Source organism: Carcharodon carcharias, chromosome 21 (genome assembly GCF_017639515.1).
Source record: "Carcharodon carcharias isolate sCarCar2 chromosome 21, sCarCar2.pri, whole genome shotgun sequence".
Classification (NCBI taxonomy): Eukaryota; Metazoa; Chordata; class Chondrichthyes; order Lamniformes; family Lamnidae; genus Carcharodon; species Carcharodon carcharias.
The window spans coordinates 14130404-14151414 of record NC_054487.1 but is presented as its reverse complement, the minus strand read 5'-3'; the positions used below and the strand labels follow the sequence as shown (position 1 = coordinate 14151414).

Here is a 21011-nt window from a genome sequence, read left to right as displayed (position 1 = left end):
ATTTTCCGTAATAATCTTTATTATTAAAACACCTTATCAAATGCCTTCTGGAAATCCAAGTACAGTACATCTACAGGCTCCCCTTTATCCACTGCACATGTTACTCCTTCAAAAAACTCCAATAAATTGGTTAAACCTGATTTTCCTTTCACAAAACCATGCTGACTCTTCCCAATTTCCTTGAGCTCTTCGAAGTGCCCAGCTATACCTCCTTAACAATCAATTCTAATATCTTCTCCACAACAGACGTCAAGCTAACTGGCCTATAGCTTTCTGTTTTCTGCCTCCCTCCCTTCTTGAATAGAGGGATTAGATTTGCTACTTTATGATCTGATGGAACCTTTCCAGAATCTAGCAAATTTTGGAAAATTAACACCAACACATCGACTACCTCATTAGCCACCTCTTTTAAGACCCTAGGATGTAGTCTGTCAGGGCCCGGAGACTTGCCAGCTCACAGCTCCATCAGTTTGCTCAGTACCATTTCCCTAGTGATTTCAATTTCACCAAGTTCCTTTCTCCTGTTCACCTCCTGATTTGCAGATATAACTGGAAAGTTTTTTTGTACCCTCTATAGTGAATACAGAAGCAAAATATTTGTTCATTTCTTCCACCATTTCCTTATTATCTACTATTAACTCCCCACTGTCATTCTAGAGGACCAACACTCACTTTACTTACTCTTTTAAGTTCCTGTAGAAACTCTTGAAATTCATTTTCACATTTCTAGCTAGCTTCCTCCCATACTCTTAACAACTTCTTCTTTCTCCTGATTAATCTTTTCTGGTGTTCTTTATATTCTATCCAATCACCTGCCCTGCCACTCAACTATTTATTGCACCAGGGATAACATACAAACATCAGTACACTGCTTTCTTTAACTTAAAACAGTGCTCATTAACACTGTTCCCTTTAATCCTCCTTAATTTCAAACCTTGCTCATCCCAACCATCACTCAGAAAAGTATGTTTGTATCTGTAAAGATGATCGACTCTGCCTGTGGTTCCCTTGCAAGTCACCAAGGCCTGTCCCTAAACATTCAATTCGTCTTTACAAAGATCACACCCATGATGATGACACAACTCCCAAAACATCTTTATATTGTCTGTTTCTGCAAATCTATGGAACACTCAATTCGATCATTTCCACATCCCAAGTTCATTTCAGCTGCTAGCTTGGTTTAAAAGTCCCATTGATTCCTGGAATATGAAACTTGGCTGATTTTTGTTGATTGGTCAGTTTACAAAACTGCAGTGCAGCTGCACAAACCTTTAAATGTCAGTTTAGCTTAAATGCATTCTTGCTGCAGGACTGATTACAATGTTTATTAATATGAATATTTTGTATATATTTTTAGATTAGTTATACGTTTCCAAGTGGAAAGAGACCAAGGTTCCTCTATAACAAGAATGCTCTCGCTTTCAGTTGTCACCTCTGAGTCAGAAGTTTAAGCCCCACTCCAGGGTCTTGAGCTCGAAGTCTGGGCAGCCACTTCAGTGCTGTACTGAGGGAGTGCTGCATTGTCAGAGGTGTGGTCTTTCAAATCAGGCATGAAACCAAGATTCCCTCTGCCCTTTTAGATGGACTCCCCAGTGTCCTAGCCAATATTTTCTTATGGGTCCTGGGCTTTTGAAGAGTGGCAACTATGCTTCCTACAACTGTGACTACACCTCAAAAGTACATAATTGGTGATAAAACACAGTCAATATATGCCCTGAGATCATAAGTGTTCTACCAATGCAAATCTGTTTGTCTTGTTCATTCTAAATGCCCTTTCTGTCTTTGGTGGGCTTTTATTCAGCCCGGCTCCCAATATTTCTTTGTCTTGCTCCTAGAATTTCTGCTTTTTAAGTGTAGCCTTGCTCTTTCCTTTAACTACCTGCTTTCAGTATTTATTTTGCAACTGCAGCTCACAATTTATTTTTAGCCTGACTCTATTTGTGGGTTTTTAATATATCATTCCAGCTATTTATTTACTGCCGCTTTCAATGTTTGTATTTGTTTTGGTGACACTCCCAGTGTTTCTGTATTTAACCATGTCTGTACCATTTCCTATTAAGTCCAGTATTTTTATTTCTTCTAATCTTGTCCCTGGTATGAATTTTCCTTTACTTCCACTTTGTGCTTGTTCTGATGAAGGTTACGATAAAGGGAAAAAAGTAATATTTGCATTAATATAGCACCTTTCACAACCTCAGATTGATCCTGAAATGCTTTGCTGTCAGTACAGTATTTTTGAAGTAATATAGGAATTATGACAGCCAAAGTGTGCACAGCAAGATTCTACAAACAGCAATCCAATAGCCAAATAATCTGTTTGGGTGATTTTAATTGTGGGATGTTGGATAGGACACAGGGAATTTACTTACCTCCTCTTCAAAGTAGTGCCATGGAATCTTTTATGTCTATCTGAGAGGACAAATGGGGCCTTCCAGAGCCTGTTCGTTTCTCAGGGACCCTGAAAAGATTGCAATACATGAACAATGCAACGGCCAACACCAAGTGTGAAACTGTTGCTGTAATGAGAGTTCCTATAGCTTAAAATGTGATCTGGTGTTAAATTGGGTTGGTTGAAACATATATATTCGAACAGAGGTACTGCACTGGTTTTGTTACTGAACAAATAATTCAGAGACTTGAATTAAAAATTTGGAGAGCAGGCATTCAAATCCCACCATGATGGTTTGACTGAAATCAGTTAATTAAATTCTGGGAATAAAAAGTTGAGATCATTTAAAGTGACCGTGAAGCTGTTGGCTTGTCATTAAAAACTCCCAACTAGTTCACTAATATGTGTTAGGGAAGGAAACCTGACACCATTACCTGTTCTAGCCTATTTGGGACTCCAGACTACACCAACATGGTTGATTCCTAACTGACCTCTGAAGTGGCCTAGGAAGCCACTTAGTTGCATCAAACCACTACCCACAGTGATTAAAGAAAGACCATGACCACCTTTTCAAGTGCAGCTAGGGATAGGCAATAAATGCTGGCCTTGCCAGCAACACAATTGATTTTTTTTTAAAAGGTGGTTAAATTTCTCTCTCTTTTGTCTCAGGTTCCGTGCCACCATGTACCCATGTCCTGAATCTGCCAGTGAGCGCCGAGAAATGGCTGCTGGTGTGAAAACACGCATTGAGGATTTAAATACTGTAAGTGAGCTACCAGGAGCACTGGCCACATTGGGGCTGGATAACTCGCTCCTTGTGCTGTTTTGTGTGCTGAGCACCAATTGCCACATGTTACATTCCCTCTGTTACAGTCCGTCAGGGTCAGAGTAACCACTCCAAGTCCGAGTAACTGCATCTAACCTAATAGCACCGCCAAACCCCAGAAGGATAAGGGCAGCAGGTGCATGAGGGCACCTTCTCCTCTAAGTCTCACTCCATCCTGACTTGGAAGAATATCACCGCTCCCGCACTGTCGCTTCCTACCAGCCTTCTTGTCAACGCCTTCACCACACAGACTGCAGCAGTTCAACAAAAAGGCCGTCGCCACCTTCTTGAGCAACTGGGGGCAGTCAGTAAACGCCGGCCTTGTCATTGACGTGCATGTTCTGTGAATGAGATTTTTTTTTTAAAAACTGATTCGCCGGAATTTTCCGTTCCCGTTTGTGGCGGGCATCATTAGCAAGCGGGAGCGGAAAATGTCAGGCGGTCAGAAAAATTGTTTTCGCGTCATTGTAAAACCAATTTGTGATTGGCCGCTCCACCTGCCAATGGCGGGGCTGCGTTTCCTGTCGCCATATGTCGGGAAGTTAATTTCAATACATTAGAATCATTTTAAGCCCTGCTCACCAGAATCATCCCCCCGCCCCCCCACCAACCTGGATCATCTGGGCACACTGCGTGTTTGCATGCTGACGTATTTTACAACGGTACATAAGTGACGTGCACCTGGTGACCTGCACTTCGTTCGGGACTTCGGAGGTTTGTTTGCCTACCTTGCCTCAGGCAGCATTTGCAGTTATCAGTGCCAGGTTTCGCAGGCAGTGCCACATCACTGTTAGGGGGGCTCACAGGCAAGTCTCTAACTACCACACCCGCCGTAAGGCGGGGGTGGCTTTTCAACGGCTGCAGGGCTAGGAATTGCTTGGGGAAGGGGGAGAAATTGCCTCAGGCAAGGGGAGAGGCTACAGGGTGAGGGCTGTACTGGGGAAGGTGGGGTATCCCAGGATATGTGCGGGGGCACATGTTGATCTGTGCATGTGGCCTCAAGATGGTGAGGGTTGAGGAGGCAACCTCCAGAGGAGATGAGGCCAGATGGAGATGTTGAGGGGGTGTGTGAGAGAGTGAGTGGTGATGTCCCTTGAGCTGGCAGTGAATGAGATGCAAGTGAATGTGTGATGGGCTTGAGTGTGAGAATTTATATTGATGAGATGATTGACTTAGCCTGGAAACATGGATGAGATCATTCATCCTCTTTCTGTACTGGATGGCCAACCACTTCTGTGCAGCGTTGGTAGTGATTAGCTCCGCTACCACCTCCCATGCTGGAGTGGTGAGATCGCTGGACCTCCTGTGGCCAGAGTGGGGGTAGAGGACGTCATGGTGGGCCTCCAAAAGGCATTCCAGTGACGGGTCACTGAACTCTTCTTGACTTTTGGGGCCACGTCTTCACTGGAGCAGTCCTGGGCTGCAAGCATTGAGAACTGTGTGCGCGGCTGCTGTTTAGACATGTAACCTGGAGTGCGGAAATGATGAGGTAACAGTGTGGTGGGCAATTCAGAGGCTCCCTGTGATGTGGTCTGCTTTTTGTGGCTGCATAATTAGAGTTGGGAAGCGGACAATATGACACAAAAACCTGCCCTTGTGGCTGGTGGGAAAAATATAATTTTTCACGCATGCCGCTACACTTAGTGCAATTCAGGGAAAATTCTGCCTAATATGCCTGAGGTGAGCATTTGAACTTAACAGTTTGAAGCAGCAATACTATGTGTGGCCACAAACACAAACAGCCCTGTCCTTGGTGAGTCAAGCTCGCTTATAAACTTAAATAAAAACAAACTGTTGGAAAAACCCAGCAGGTCTGGCAGCATCTGTGGAGAGAGAAACAGAGTTAACATTTTGAGTCCAATATGACTCCTCTTCAGAACTGAAGAGAGGTAGAAATGTGATAAGTTTTATGCTGTTGAAAAAGTGGGGAGGGGCAGGTGGAGCAAAAGGGAAGGTCAGGATTGTTAACTTTAGTAACTTTATAAACTTTACTGGCTGTTGAAGTATGAGGACTGGACTTCCTACAAATTCAGGACATCAACTAACTGTACAGCAACCAACAAAACCTGGAAAAGCTCACCAACAACTTCACCACAGCTAACACATCCCCCCTCAAACACACACAACACCTGCAACACTAAAAACCAGTGTCCAAGATGACTGTTTCAAAATGGTTTTTTATTGCATTGGATTTGAGGAATTTGTGTTTTGCGTGTTATGTTCTGCAATTCAGATCATTTTTCTGTGAAAACTGAAATCTAAGGGTCTTGCCAATGACCTGTGAAAAGAAGTATGAACAATGGGAGTGCAGTGAGACATGAAGTTATGAGCTGAGCTGCAGCTATACTCAATATTCCAGTATTATAAGGAAAAAAGATATTTTGTGTGTTGGTGGATTTATACATTTCTGAAGGATTGTGTAAGAACAGTGGATGAAAAATTTATGTCCTAGGTTTCTGGGGCATTTCTCCCCATGTCTCCCCTCCCCTCACCCCCAAGAAATTTTAAGTTGATACATTTGTCCCCACTAGATTTTGCAGCACTTTGGTGCCTAGTGAAATTCTACTTCTGAAGCCAAAAATAATGGTGATTGAATGCACTAGGTCCCAAGTCATGTCTGCCCAACAATACAGTGTCACCTGCAATAAGCAGCAGGTTTTAGAAATGTGTAGAGCGAACAGTCAGAGGCTGACTTTTATGATGTCATTAACATTGAAGCTGCCCAATGTCATATTCACTTTGTCCTATTTCTGAGAGAGAGTTTCCATCCCCACACATCTTGGAGCCAGATGCAGGTGGAGATGGTGGCATTGTGTTAATGCCACTGAACTAGTAATCCAGAGGCCCAAATTAATGCTCTGGGGACACGGGTTCAAATCTCACCATGGCAGCTGGTGGAATTTGAATTCAATGAACAAACATGGAATTAAAAGCTAGTCTCAGTAATGGTGACCATGAAACTCATCGAATGTTGTAAGTACCATCTGGTTCACTAATGTCCTTTTAAGGAAGGAAATCTGCTGTCCTTACCTGGTCTAGCCTACATGTAACTCCAGAACCACAGCAATGTAGTTGATTCTTAACTGTTCTTTGAATTCTTCAATTCAAGGGCAATTCGGGATGGGCTACAAATGCTTAGTGACACCCATATTCCATGAAAAAATAAAGGACATCCAAGATAAAGCCCACAATTTGGCCATGTTTTCTCAGAGCTACCAGTTTCTCCTTGAGGGGCCAGGTCAGAAACATTACAAAAATGAAATGAAGTTAATCTAAGTAGGATCTGCAATATCACATTAAACCAAAAACTGCCTCTGCTCGTGGCTTTCTGGTTGCTTTTACAGACTTTCAAAGTGCCTGTGTAAGAACAACCAGAAGATGCACTGAAACAAAAATAGTGCTGGCAATCTCAGCAGGTCTGGCAGCATCTGTGGAGAAGCAGAGTTAGTACTTTGAGTCCAATATGACTCTTCTTTGGAAATGTGCCACTGAACTTATTTCTTCCCACGTTGACACTTTTTCTCCCCTTGTCCAATCTCTTCCCACCTACATTCATGATTCTTCTGACTCCCTATCTCATTTCAACATTTTCCTAACCACCACCCCTTCATTATAGATGTCCAATCCCTCTACACCTCCATCCCCATCCAGGGCTCTCTGCTCCTTCCTTCAGTGGAGGCTCGAACAATCCCCATCCACCACTACTCTCCTCTGCCTGGCTGAAATTGTTCTCTCATTAAACAATTTCTCTTTTAACTTGTCTCACTTCCTCCAGTTTAAAAAGTGTGGCTATGTGTACCCACATGGGCCCTGAGTTATGCCTGTCTTTTTGCAGGGTATATGGAACATTCCTTGTTCCTATCCTACTCTGGCTCCCTCTACAGTGCTTTCTATGGTACATTGATGACTGTATCTGTGCCACTTAGTGCTCTCATCCAGAACTAGCAAAATTTATCAACTTTGCTTCCAATTGCTTCCCCTCGCACCTTCACATGGTCGAGATCCAACACTTCCCTTCCCTTGCTTGACTTCTCTGTCTCTGTGGGGATACACTGTCTACTAATATTCACTATAAATCCACTGACTGGCACAGCTACCTCGGCTACACCTCTCCACACCCTGCTTCCTATAAGAACTCCATTCCGTCTACCGAATTTCTCCAGCTTATTCACATCTGATCTGATAATGATATCTTCCACAACGATACTTCTGAGATGTCTTCCTTTTCCCTCAACCAAGGAATTCCACCCCACCACTGCCCCAACTGTGGTTGACAGGGCTCTCAACTGAGTCCAATCCATTTCCTGCATTCCTGCCCTCAACCTCTCCTGTCCCTCCCAGAACCATGATAAGGCTCCTTATCCTCACTTTCTACCCCACCAGCCTCCACATTCAAAGGATCAAAAAGAAAGAGTTCCAAAAAAGAGTCATATTGTACTGGAAATGTTAACTCTGTTTATTTCTCCACAGATGCTGCCAGACCTGCTGGGTTTTTCCAGCACTTAGTTTTGATTTAAGATCTCCAGTATCTGCAGTATTTGGCTTTTATTTCAGAAGATGCACTTTGAGCCACTAATACCCCATGTCTGTACAGAAGCAACTTTTGGGGTATCCTGGTGTGACTCTCAATCCAAAGTGCTGGAGGGAGTAATAACACTGCAGAAATGGTGACAACTAACATGGGTGATAGGTTGTGCTTACTACACTTGCATGGATCCCAAAAGTAGCATGCCACAAACAGGGACCCCACATTCTGCCTAAGTACAAAACCTATCCACTGTTCTGCAAAAACCTACAATGGATTTTAAAATCACTGTCACTGGAAGCTAAAGCAAGCCCTTGAGATAACATTGAAAACATGCGGACACCTTTTTCAATTAGTGAAACATTGCTGGCAACTCTTGCAACTCTTGGATCTGTATGAAGTGGAAAGTAACAGTGAATGAGCATTACATGGGCCCTGACAAAGTTCCGGAAACAGTATTGAAGACTTGTGCTCCAGAACTTGCTGCACCCCTCGCCAAACTGCTCTGGTACAGCTACAACACTGGCATCTACCTGGCTATGTGGAAAATTGCCCAGGTATGTCCCATCCACAAAAAGCAGGACAAATCCAACCCGGCCAATTACTGCCCCATCAGTCTACTCTCGATCATCAGTAAAGTGCTGGAAGGGGTCATCAACAGTGCTATCAAAGAACACTCGCTTAGAAATAACCTGCTCACTGATGCTCAGTTTAGGTTCCGCCAAGATCACTCGATGCCTGACCTATTTACTGTCTTGGTTCAAACATAGGGCAAATGAGTTGAACTCCAGAGGTGAAATGAATGTGAGTGCCCTTGACATCAAGGCAGCATTTGACTGAATGTGGCATCAAAGAGCCCTAGCAAAACTGGAGTCACTGGGAAACAGGAAAACTCTCTGTAGTTGGAGTCATAACTAGCACAAAGGAAGATGGTTGTGGATGTTGGAGGTCAGTCATCTCAGCTCCAGGACATCACTGCAGGAGTTCCTCATGGTAGTGTCCTAGTCCTAACCATCTTCAGCTGCTTCATCAATGACCTTCTTTCCAACATAAGGTCAGAAGTGGGGATGTTCGCTGATGATTGCACAATGTTCAGCACCATTCGCAACCCCTCAGATACTGAAGCAGTCCATGTCCAAATGTAGCAAGACCTGAACAATATCCAGGCTTGGGCTGAAAAACAGCAAGTAACATTCGTGCCACATAAGTGCCAGGCAAGGCCATCTCCAACAAGAGAGAATCTAACCATCGCCCCTTAACATTCAATGGCATTACCATAGCTCAATCCCCCTCTATCAACACCTCGGGGGTTACCATTGACCAGAAACTGAACTGGACTAGCTATATCAATACAGTGGCTACAAGAGCATGTCAGAGGCTAGGAATCCTGTGGTGTGTAACTTGCCTCCTAACTCCCCAAAACCTGTCCACAATCTACAAGGCACAAGTCACGAGTGTGATTGAATACTCCCCACTCGCCTGGATGAGTACAGCTCAAGAAGCTTGACACCATCCAGAACAAAACAACCTGCTTGAGTGGCACCCCATCCACAAACATTCACTCCCTCCACCATCGATGCACAGTAGCAGCAGTGTGTACCATCTACAAGATGCACTGCAGGAACTCACCAAGGTTCCTCAGACAGCACATTCCAAACCCACTATCACTACCATCCAGAAAAGGACAAAGGCAGATGTTGCACAGGAACACCACTACCTAGAAGTTCCTCTCCAAGCCCCACACTATCCTGACTTGGAAATATAAAGTCATTGCTACACTTTCACTGGGTCAAAATCCTGGAATTCCCTTCCTAACAGCACTGGGTGTTCCTATGCCACGTGGACTGCAGTGGTTTAAAAAGGCAGCTCACTACCACCTTCTCAAGGGCAAATAGGGATGGGCAATAAATGCTGGCCCAGCCAGCGATGCCCATGTCCACTGAATGAATATTAAAAAAAACATCGTGCCAGTTTTTTCCTCTTCCTGTCCCTTCCCCAGCATTATTATTTTCTTCTACCACTCTTTCCGCTCAGCTTCATCACTATCTGTTCCCTATTCCCTCTCCTTTTTCAGTCTTGTATCATCACTATACATTCATTGTAAACTGTTCTACCCTTCCCGTTCGTGATCGTTCTACTCCACCCCTCTCCTCCATATTACCTGATTCCAGGGCTAATGTGCCAATATGGGCCCCTCCCTGTTCTCTACAGTATGTAGAATCTGCAATCCTGGTTAAGGAATAGTATGGGAGAGAGGATCCAGTTGTGCTAACTTTTGGCAAACCCTGATACACTATGCCCCCAAATCACTGACCATCAATTGTGAATTGTTGACTATGTGTGGTCTAATACAGTAGAGGTTGATGGTAAAATATAAGCAATTTGTACATCTCTTCAAAGTCTACACAAATATTTAGAGTGGGACAAGCCACTTCATTAGATTTGGTGCAAATCCTCCTGTTGAATTCAATGAATCATTCTGAGCCAAGGTTGACTACCTTGATGAGTATGCATGTCAAGGGAACAAACAATATAGACTTTATTGTGTCACTTCAAATAGTCTCAGTGGAAATCAGGTTAGAATCCAGGTTGGACTCAATTGGCTTTTTTCATTAAAACATTCTTGATCAGGCTGGGTTTGCCTTGTGTCTTTGAACTTTAGAATACTTACTTGTCTTAATATTGCTAGCCTGTGGTTCACTATTGTTCCCCCTGCCCGTGTAATAATTTCTATTATATACATCAATTGGGTTCTCTTAGAATAAACCAACTAAAGTGGATGGAGTAGTCTTCCAATCATCTATTTTGTGACATTACAATATTCTTTTAGTTATGAGAATATGATATAAAACATGCAATCTCATTCATTTCTTTCCCTTCAAAATTAGTCCATCAATTTAAAACACAAAATGGGTTTAATTTTCATTAAGCTTCTGAGAATTCACTTATTGGTTCTTCAGGTACTTAATCAGACAGAAAGCCATCGCCACCGGGTGCTACAGGAAGCAGCAAAAAACCTGCAAAACTGGCAGGTGAAGGTTGTGAAAATGAAGGCGATTTACCATACTCTGAACCTGTGTAACATTGACGTAACCCAACAGTGCCTGATCGCAGAGACCTGGTGTCCGGTAGCTGATATGGATAGGATCAAGATGGCACTCAATCAAGGGAAGGTGAGCAGCTGAACTGTGAGTAAGCTAACATATCAAGAACACATTATGTTATGAAGGGATTGCCAGACCAAGTCAGTGGAAATGGTATTACCTCATTTATCATAACTGATGTTAAAAATACATGAGTTATTCTGTTTATGGGAGCTTCAAGTGTCAGCTGATTTTATTTTGCTCAGAGATGTGCCTTGAAATTGCCAAGGTTATGCTACTTTACAACTATGACCCCTGATATCTCGGTAGTTCCAACATCCCTGCAGGACAATCGATGAAAATTCACGGAATAACAAGAAAACTTGTGCTGCAAAGGCATTGTGCTACAGATTTAAGTTGTAAAGAGGACTGGGCTGGATTTTGTTGTAAAAAGGGCAGTTTTAAACAGCACTGTTATTTTTTCATCTAACCAAGATGTGCTGCACTTCTATAAGCTGCACAAAAACAGCAACTCGCTGTCTGGCTTCTGGTTCAAATATATTGTCCAGGGAAATTTTCTTGGCTACTATGATTCAGGCCCTATGGGGAAGGAGCCATTGCCAGATCTGGTTCTGGGAAATGAGGTGGATGAAATGGTTCAAGTGTCAGTAGGGGAGCGTTTAGGAAAGAGTGATCATAGTAAAGGTTTAGGATAGCTATGGAAAAGAACAAGGAGAAACCTAAAGCTTTAAAAAAGGAGGATGAATTTCAGTGGGTTGAGAACGGACCTGTTCCAGCTAAATTGGAATGAAAAATTGGCAGGTAAAACTGTAACAGGCAGCCTTTAAAGAGGAGATGGTTTGGGTACAGTTGAGGTACATTCCCCTGAAGGGGAAAGGTAGAGCATCCTGGATGGTAAAAGGGATAGAGCATAAGCCGAAGCAGAAATAAAGGATGCATATGGCATATGACAGATGTTAGGTTGATAGTACAAATGAGAACCTCAGGCTGAATATGGAAAGTTCAAAGGGGGAGTGAAAAATGAATGAAGAGAGTGTATGAGAAGATACTTGCAGCTCACAAAAGGGAAGTCTACTATTGGTATATAAATAGTAAAAGGGTGGTAAAAAGAGGAGTGGAGCTGATTAGGGACCAAAAGTCGATCTATGCATGGAGGCAGAGTGCATGGTTGGGTTACTAAATGAGCACTTTGCATTTGACTTTACCAAGGGAGAAGATGCTGCTGGGGAGATGGGGGCTCGGCACTGGATGGGCTAAAAATTGACAATGAAGAGGTATTAGAAATGCTGGCTGTGCTTAAAGTTGATAAGTCACCAGGAATGAATGGGATACATCTGAGGATGTTGAAGGAAATAAGGGAAGAAATTGTGGAGGTGCCGGTCATAATCTTCAGATCCTCCATTGATACAGAAGTGGTGCCAGAGGACTGCAAATGTTACACCCTTGTTCAAAGAAAGGTCCAAGGATAAGCCCAGAACTACAGGCCAGTCACTTTAACCCCTGAGTTGGGAAAGCTTTTAGAAATGATCTGGGACAAAATTAACCATCACTTGTGACAAGTGCAGATTAATTTTTTTTTTAAAAAGCATAGATTAGATGACAGAATTGTATTTAACTAACATGATCAAGTTTTCTTCCTGTGGTAACAGAGTTAGTGAAGCTAATGCTGTTGATGTGGTGTACAAAACTTGGGTACATTGTGTACTGACAGGAGGAAAGAGGTAGACCTTGAGGACAGGCAAGTGTATGGACATGTGGCTGATGGAACTTAATGTAGAGAAGTGTGAAGTGATACATTTTTCCGGGAAGAATAAGGAGAGGCAATATAAAATAAATACAATTCTAAAGGATGTTCAAGAACAGAAGGATGTAGGGGTATATGTCCATAAATCATTTGAAGCTGGAAAGTTGAAAATGTGGTTAAAAAGGCTACAGGATCTTGGGCTTTCTAAAAAGGGGCATAGAAGTCAAAAGCAAGGAAATTATGATGAAGCAATGATTTGTCCTCAACTAGAATATTGTATCCAATTCTGGATACCACACTTTTGAAAGGATGCAAAGCCTTTTTAAAGGGGGTGCAGAAAAGATTTGAATGGTTCCAGGGATCAGAGTCCTCAGTTATGTGGATAAGTTGGAAACTCTGGGCTTGTTCTCCTGGGAGAAGAGAAAGTTGGGAGATTTTATAGAGGCATTCAAAATCACAAGGAGGCTAAACAAAAAAATTGTTCCCATTGACAGAAGGGTTGATAACCAATTTAAAGTGATGGGCAAAAGAACCAAAGATGACCTGAAGAAAAACTTCTTTATGGTTAGCATTTGGAAGGGTGGTGGAAATAGATCCAACTGTGGCTTTCGAAAAGCAATTTAGTAAGTATCTGACCAGATAAAAATTGTAGGGGTATGGGGAGAGGAGGAGAAATGGGACTAGCTAATTTGTTCTTGTCTGATGGCTGAATGGCTGGCTTCTGTGACAAAAACCATTCTAGGATTCTAAGTATTCTTTTATCAGTGGAGTAAGTCTTGACTACTGCTGAACAATGCTGCTGGCACTGAAAATTAACTTTGACAATTGTGGAGCCTCATTCCTTCAGCTTTTAATTGTTGTTGAAGTTATTTAAACAATTGCCACATTTTGCCTTTGTTTATTGGCTCTTTTATCTCACTCACTCCGTCCAATATTTTGTTCCCCTGTTTATGGCCAAGAGAAACAGTGAGGCCCATTTATTAGCCCCTCACAGTAAACCTGAGCCCACCAAATGCTGAAAATATGTTCTGGTGAAGTTATTGTGAATACAAAATTGCAATAATCTGAAACCGGATGAAAGACTGTGTGCTACATTACTGAGCATTGCCCCACCAGTGCCTGAACAAGTAAGAAGACCCTAGCTTTAATCTCTGATCTGTGCTGAGTTAATTGAGCCCAACCAGCAGGAGCAGTGGGAGCTTGTGGGGTGGGGGGGGGGGGGGCGTGGAGTAACCACCCGGAGCTCCTCTTATGGAGGTGAAGCCGTGACCAATATCCAGCCCTGCTGGAAAAGGTGTGTGTGGATGAGCAGGTCAGGCAATCTCAGTCACCTGTATCCATGCCGTTGATGAATGTTAAATCTTGCCTCTAGTTGACTGCTGAAATGTACTGTTTTCTTATGTTTCAGGAGCGCAGTGGTTCCAGTGTTGACCCGATCATGACAGTGGTGCAGACTCAAATGGCCCCACCCACCTTCAACAGGACCAATAAATTCACGGCTGGGTTCCAGAACATCGTGGATGCATACGGGGTTGGAACATACCGAGAAATGAACCCTGGTGACTCGATTCCAAATGTTTTTATCTGTGCACAAAGATGCTAACACAATGTGAAGGTTGAATTATGCCGAGGAATTTCTTTTTTCTCTCTCCGTATCACTTTTTATCGCTCTTTAATCTCTCATTTCTTTCCCTTTCCTTTCTTTTTTTTCTCTTTTCTCGTGCTCTTTCCACCCCCCCACCCCCTTTCTTACCCTCCTTCCAGCTTCCCTTCTCTTTATGACCATCTGCCACGTTCTGGTCTGTTCAGTGCACAACATTCGTACAAAAGGAGCAGATTAACATGAGCAATTGAAGCTTGTTCAGTTCATGAATGCACTCCTGATGATTCAATTACCTTCCCCTAGTGCCCTCCCCTTTGCCCAGGTGATTCATTGTGTCAACAGAGGTATGTGCTTCATACAGGTGTCCCCACTTTAACAAATGGAAGAACCAGCTTTTCCCTGAAATTCCAGCAGCGCTCAAACATTTTCAAAAAAATGTGCAGAAATTGATGTTGGAAAAGATACAGAAAAAAAATCTACTCAAATGGTACCAAGGATGTGAAGTTATGTGGAGAGATGAGAAAAGCTGGTGTTGATCTCCTTTGAGTTGAGAAAGTTAAACGGGGGAGGGGGGATTCAATATATATGTTAAAAATTAAAGAGTTTTGTTATAGCTAATAAGGAGAAATTGTTTCCACTGGCAGAAGGATTAGAGAGCACATGAAAGGAAATGACAAATTAATCAGACGGGAGATCAGAATTTTTTTTTAAACGGCAAGTTGCTATGATTTGAAAGGCACTGCCTGAAAGGTGATGGAAATAGATTCAATAATTTTCAAAGGAAATTGGATAAATAATTGAAAATGACAAATGTTAGGGCTATGGGGAAGAGCAGGGGAGTGGAACTAATCAGATAGTTCTTTCAAAGAACTGGCACTGGCAGGATGGGCCAAGAGGCTTCTTTTTGTGCTGTTAGATTTCTAGTGGAAATATCACAATATTGAATTTGTGGTTTCTCCTGCCAGCAGATGAGCTATTGAAAACAGATGACCTTTGAATGAATGTTGCTTTGCCACAGCCGGTTGTTGGAGATCTGCTCTGCCAGGGTTGAGCTGCTCCCCTAACGTGTCAGGCCTGTTGGCTAATGTTCTGGCTGTTCTGAATAAGGATAAGCATTCTCTTAGCTTCGGGATGTAAGCCGCACTGTTCCAATGGTATCAGGAAGCCTGTTCCTTGTGTACTTTTCTGTTAACTGTTGGGCCCTGTCAGGGTTGCTTGCCAAGAATAGAAAAGATAAAAAGTTTTTATGGATGATGAGCACTGACACTAAAGCCAACCTTGAGCCAATTCTGCCCGTCAATACATGTCCACTCAATGTCTTGTTTGGTTCAAAGTTGAAAATCTTCAGCGATATTAAACTTGATTGTTGTATTTCTTTTATTCCATATTGTGTTTTACAAAATGCGCTAACCTCCTCAATACAATCCCACGGTGTTCAATTGTTTGAGAGAAGTCCTATGAGTTCTTTTACTTTATTTTCGCAGCTCCCTATACCATCATCACCTTTCCATTTCTGTTTGCTGTCATGTTTGGGGATTGCGGGCATGGAGCAGTTCTCCTGGGCTTTGCGCTCATCATGATCATTAATGAGAAAAAGTTTGCTGCCCAGAAAGGTGGTAATGAGGTGGGTAAAAATTTGGAAAAGTTTGGAATATACTTTTCGTGAGAAGCATAAATGCCATTAGCCTGAGTTTAGGGTGAACACTTGGGTATGAGTGATTAGGTACCAGTAGCATGAGGGTTTTACCTGTCTCTGTGCAGATGATTCTGGATTTAAGCTGCATTATCCCAGATTATTTTAGCTATGTTATGAAGTTCTCTGTAGGTGAAGGGAAGAAAACTTGCACTTATAAAACAGCTTTCACAGTCTCAGGATGTCCCAAAGCGATAGGCAATGAAATACTTTTGAAGTGTGTTCACTGTCATAGATAGGGAGCACAGCAACCAATTTGTGCACAGCAAGCTCTCACAAAGAACAATGAAATAATGATCAGATAATCAGTTTTATTTTATGGTGTGGGTTGAGGGATAAATGTTGACCAAGACACCATGCTCTTCTTCAAATAGTGCCATCTTAGAGTTTCTTCAATTGCTTGCCTGGCTGAGATAGTGATTAGGTGAACCATTCAAGCCAGGAATATCCCAGTTTTGACCTCTACTCCCTGTTGCATTAGCTGATCTCAGCCATCATAATGATGAGTCATTACCTGTTATCTCAGTGATCTTAGCTAAAAAGAGGAAAATTATGCAAGGAATGACATAGCTGCCAAATGAGGATAGATCAGACTCATGGTAGAACAGGCTGTTGTCTAGGCTTAAGAATGGTCATTTGGGTGAGGTACCAGTGTAACATAACAAAATGCCACTGCCTTCAGGAATAGAGAAGATAATTATTCATTTTCGATTAAGCAACTGCACTCCCCCCTTCTCTGTACAGGTTTTCTTAAGTCACACCTCCAGCTGAGAGCAGATAACTGAGCTGAGACTGGTGTCCCGTTATATCCTTCTGCCTGTAGAAGGGACAGGAGAGAAGGCTGAGGTTAATGCATCAACAGCAATGATTGAATATCTATTCTTCAGCCTGTTGTGTTGCATGGTGACGCTATTGTCTGTTGCCACGATATGCTTCATGTTTGGATAGTACTGGTAAAGCTACTAACTACATTTAAATTGTACTAAATCTAACTTGTGCAATGACACTTGTACAGTAAACAAAGTGTGGACCATTCAGCTACTTGAGCCTGTTCTGTCATTTTATTAAAGAATGAATGATGTACCCAGCTTTGATCCATATCCCTCAATATCTTTATTTCATAAAAAATCTATCAACCTCAGTTTTAAAAATTTTAATAGATCTATAGCCTTTTGACTGAGAGTTTCAGATTTACACTACCTGGTTTTTGAAAAAGTGCTTCCTGATTTCACTTCTAGATGTAAATTTAATTTTCTACCCCTTTGTTCTGTCTTCCCCGGCCACAGGAAATAATTTCTCTATTGACCTGATTGAATCCTGTTGCTATTTTAAACAGCCCAATTAAAAGGTTTCTCATTCCGCTAAGATCAAGAGAATGCAATCCAAGTTCACAGGAAACTGGATAATTTAACCCTATAAACCCTGGTATCTTTTTGATGATCCGTTCCTTGGAGCTTGTAATTTCTGGAGAGATTCACAACAATTGTGGCTTGGTGGAACGCTGTAGCTGGTAGGAAGTTAATTCTTTACATGTGTCCTTGGTATTTAACTGGAGATGAAGCCTAAAACTGCTTGTTGCCCCAAATTCAGATCTGGAATACCTTCTTCAGTGGACGCTACCTCATCCTGTTGATGAGCATATTTTCCATTTACACTGGATTCATCTACAATGATTGCTTTTCAAAATCCTTCAACATATTTGGATCCTCATGGCATGTCCGGGCCATGTATCGCAATGGAAGTTGGAAGTAAGTCTTGCAACCAATCCCCGGTGATAAAAGATCAGTTGGTCAGTAATAATTACCCAGAATGCTAACTATGTGAGATCGGATGAAAACTGCTCAGTTTCAGGGTGAGGTGCGGTAAAACGGTGACACTTGGTGAATGAGTCACATTTCCAGGTGGGCTAGGATTTTCCAAGTGGCCCACTGCAATCTGATTGGTGCAGATAGTGTTTTGAACATTTCTTCAAGGGCCCTGAGGATCTTCAGCTGAAGATGATTGGGGGAAATTCCTTGGAAACTTAATTCCTTTGTTCTTCATTGGTGATATTCAAATGTTGAGCACATATGGTTTCTCCCCATTCTTTACTCTTAATGGTGCAGCACTTTGGTCCAAGGGCGTTGGGCTCTCCGAACCCTCAGCCAAGTGACCAGTCTTCCGTATCAGACAATGAGTGAGATTTTAAATTGATCAAAACCCGTCCATTCGCACAGTTAAAATTGGGCCCTTAATTAAGTGTTGGGAGGCTATTTGTCTATAGGGGGCTATTACAATGCACACCCAAACTGTTGCCTAATCTCCACGTACTTCCATTTTCCAGGTGGGGAGTAATTGGGAGCAGAAACATGAGCTACGCTTTCATCTCCCCCCCATTCCAGGGTTGTTAAGGACAACTGTAACCTCATAACACAGCATTGACTCATCTATCAGAAGCAGCCTATTCATTTGGGGAAGTTTTCCCTTTGTTACTTTAAAAAGCCCAATCATATCCCTTCAGTCTGTGATCTTTTTCTTCCCCAGGGCAAAATTCCCCAGTTTCCTAATCTTGTCCTGATAATCCAGAAACCTTAAACTAGTGCCTCCAATGCCTGAAATTTCATATTTCACACCCTTTTGTTTAAATTGTTCCCACCTCTGTTAATTCCACCAACCCGTTCATCCAGTCTCAACAATCCATTCCCCTGCCTTTTCTCCTTGGTGCATCCCTTTCTCCCATGCACTTTGCTCACCATTAGTGACCATGCCTTCAAAGCCTAGGCCCCACATGCTGGTATTCCCTCCATGAACCCTCTGCTTCCACCTCTCCCTCCTTTAAGACCTCCCCTAAAGCCCAACTGTCAGAACATGCCTTTGACCAATTTCACAATATCTCCTTTGGCTCTGTGCTCGCTTTTCAGGTTATGCCAATGTGAAGCATCTTGGTTTGTTTTTTAAACATTAAAGCTAATTAATTATACAATTACAAATTGTTACTTGTGGTATCAATTGGTGGCCTTCCTTTGGACTATTTCCAAGACGTTGATATCCCCTAGCTGTATTTGCCAGTGTTTGTTTTTGTCTGTCATTGACTGAGAAAATGTAATAACTCCTTGTCTTTTTGTTTCGTTCTTTGTACAGCGACCATGTTATTGAAAACAACCTGTTACTACAATTGGATCCTGCTGTGCCAGGAGTATTCTCTGGAAATCCATACCCATTTGGCATTGATCCGGTGAGGAATATTACGTTACCGACTCCTCCAGTTCCCTAGTCCTGTCCTAATAATCAAGAAACCTTAAACTAGGGTCTCCAATGCCTGAAATTTCATATTTCACGCCCTTGTGTTTAAATTCCTCCCACCTCTGTTAATGCCCTTTCCAACATCTGTGCTTTCCAACATTGATCATGGGATGGTTTGCTGCACCACTGGAAATTTTCTATTTTCTCCATTTCTTATTGGTTTCCCTTAACCAAATTACCAAATCATCAGCACCAGAACTGATGAATTTGGGGCCTTTACAACACATTTGACAGTCAGTTTGAACCAAAATACTTGAGGCCAAGATCAGGCTAATGACCAGCCCTTTACTGGATAAGGGACAGTATAAGGGTAAGGCACATGGTAATCGTCAAAGAGTTCACACATCTGTTAAAATCACAGTGAAAGGAATTTAATGCAGGTATGCTTCAGGGTTTGTATGATAACATCACTGATAATTTATATCTCAAAATTACTAATTGCACTAGGAGAGTCAGTGGCATAAATGGTAATGTCACTGGACTAGTAATCCAGAGCCCCTGGCTAATGCTTTGGGGACGTAGGTTCAAATCTCACCACGGCAGCTGGTGTAATTTAAACTAAATTAATAAATCTGAAACGTAAAGCTCATTTCAGTAATGGTGACCATGACAACTATCTTTGATTGTCAGAAAAACTGGCCTGCTTCGATAATGTCCTTTAAGGAAGGAAATTTGCTGCCCTGACCTGGTCTGGCCAACATGTGACTCTAGGTCCCCGGCAATGAGGTTGACTCTTGAATGATTTCTGAAATAGCCTAGCAAGCCACTCAATTTAAGAGAAATTAGGCATAGGCAACAAATTCTGACTTTGCCAGCGACACCCACGAAAGAATAAAAAAAAAATTGCTCTCATCCCAACAGCTCCTAATAAGTATTATTTGTTAATCCAAAGATTTGGAACATAGCTTCAAACAAGCTAACCTTCCTCAACTCTTACAAGATGAAGATGTCAGTCATCCTTGGTATTACACAGATGGTCTTCGGTGTTGTCCTCAGTATTTTCAATCACATGTAAGTACGAGAGATTATTTCTGGGTGCGCTTATGTAGACAGGTATTTATAGAACAACTTTCATGAACTTAACATGTCCCAAAACAACACTTTAGAATCAATGAAGTAGTTTTGAGATCTGATCACTTGCAGGAAAACATAGCCAATTAATAGACAGCATGGTCCTGCAAAGAGATAAAGACCACATCTATTTTGTTTGTTGAAGTATGAATTTTTCCAAGAATACTGGGAGAACTACTTCTCCTCTTTGGTATACTGTAATGTCATATGCTTATCAGAAAGTCAGACAGGTTTTAAGTTTAATGCCTGATCGGAAGATGGCACCTCTGACAGTGCAGCAGCCCCTCAGTGTTGCACTGAAGTGTCAGCTTAGATTTTGTGCCCAAGTTTCTGGAGTGGGACTTGAACTCTTGATCTTCTGACCCAAGTGAGAGCAGGCTACCCACTGAGCCAAGGGCACCAAATGGAGCCTACTTTACTCTGTTGTTCCAGCAGACTCCTGCAGTAACTCTAGTTGACACAGCCTGGAAATATGCTGCAACTTTCTTGGTTTTTCTCGTCAGAAGTAAAAACTTCTCCCTCAGCTTTTAAGGCTGGGAACCAACAGGGTGGAAGGAGGAAAAGTTCCTACACTGGAAGTTTCCCTCCATATGGTAAGGGAGCTAAGAGGAGAAGAAAATTATTTCTGTATTGAGGAAGGCATTGGGCGACCAGGCCCACCTCCATTCTCCCAACCCCAACCAAAATTTCAGGCATTTTGGAGTTGGTGTGAACTTGGGTTGAACCAGCAGTGGCATTGGCAGCAATAGGGAGTCCAAGTGAGATGCGGTCTCA

The 21011-nt window shown here is 42.4% G+C and overlaps 1 protein-coding gene across 2 annotated transcripts in view; it reads left to right on the top strand.

The window, feature by feature from the left end:
• Positions 1-21011, top strand: part of LOC121293100 (V-type proton ATPase 116 kDa subunit a-like) — a 107499-nt gene that overhangs the window by 56061 nt on the left and 30427 nt on the right. For both annotated transcript variants that reach the window (XM_041215731.1, XM_041215730.1), the window contains 7 exons: positions 3059-3152; positions 10701-10913; positions 13997-14147; positions 15676-15815; positions 17475-17632; positions 19005-19098; positions 20059-20177. In XM_041215731.1, the coding sequence (XP_041071665.1) occupies positions 3059-3152; positions 10701-10913; positions 13997-14147; positions 15676-15815; positions 17475-17632; positions 19005-19098; positions 20059-20177 (969 nt within the window). The remainder of the gene's footprint in view (positions 1-3058; positions 3153-10700; positions 10914-13996; positions 14148-15675; positions 15816-17474; positions 17633-19004; positions 19099-20058; positions 20178-21011) is intronic.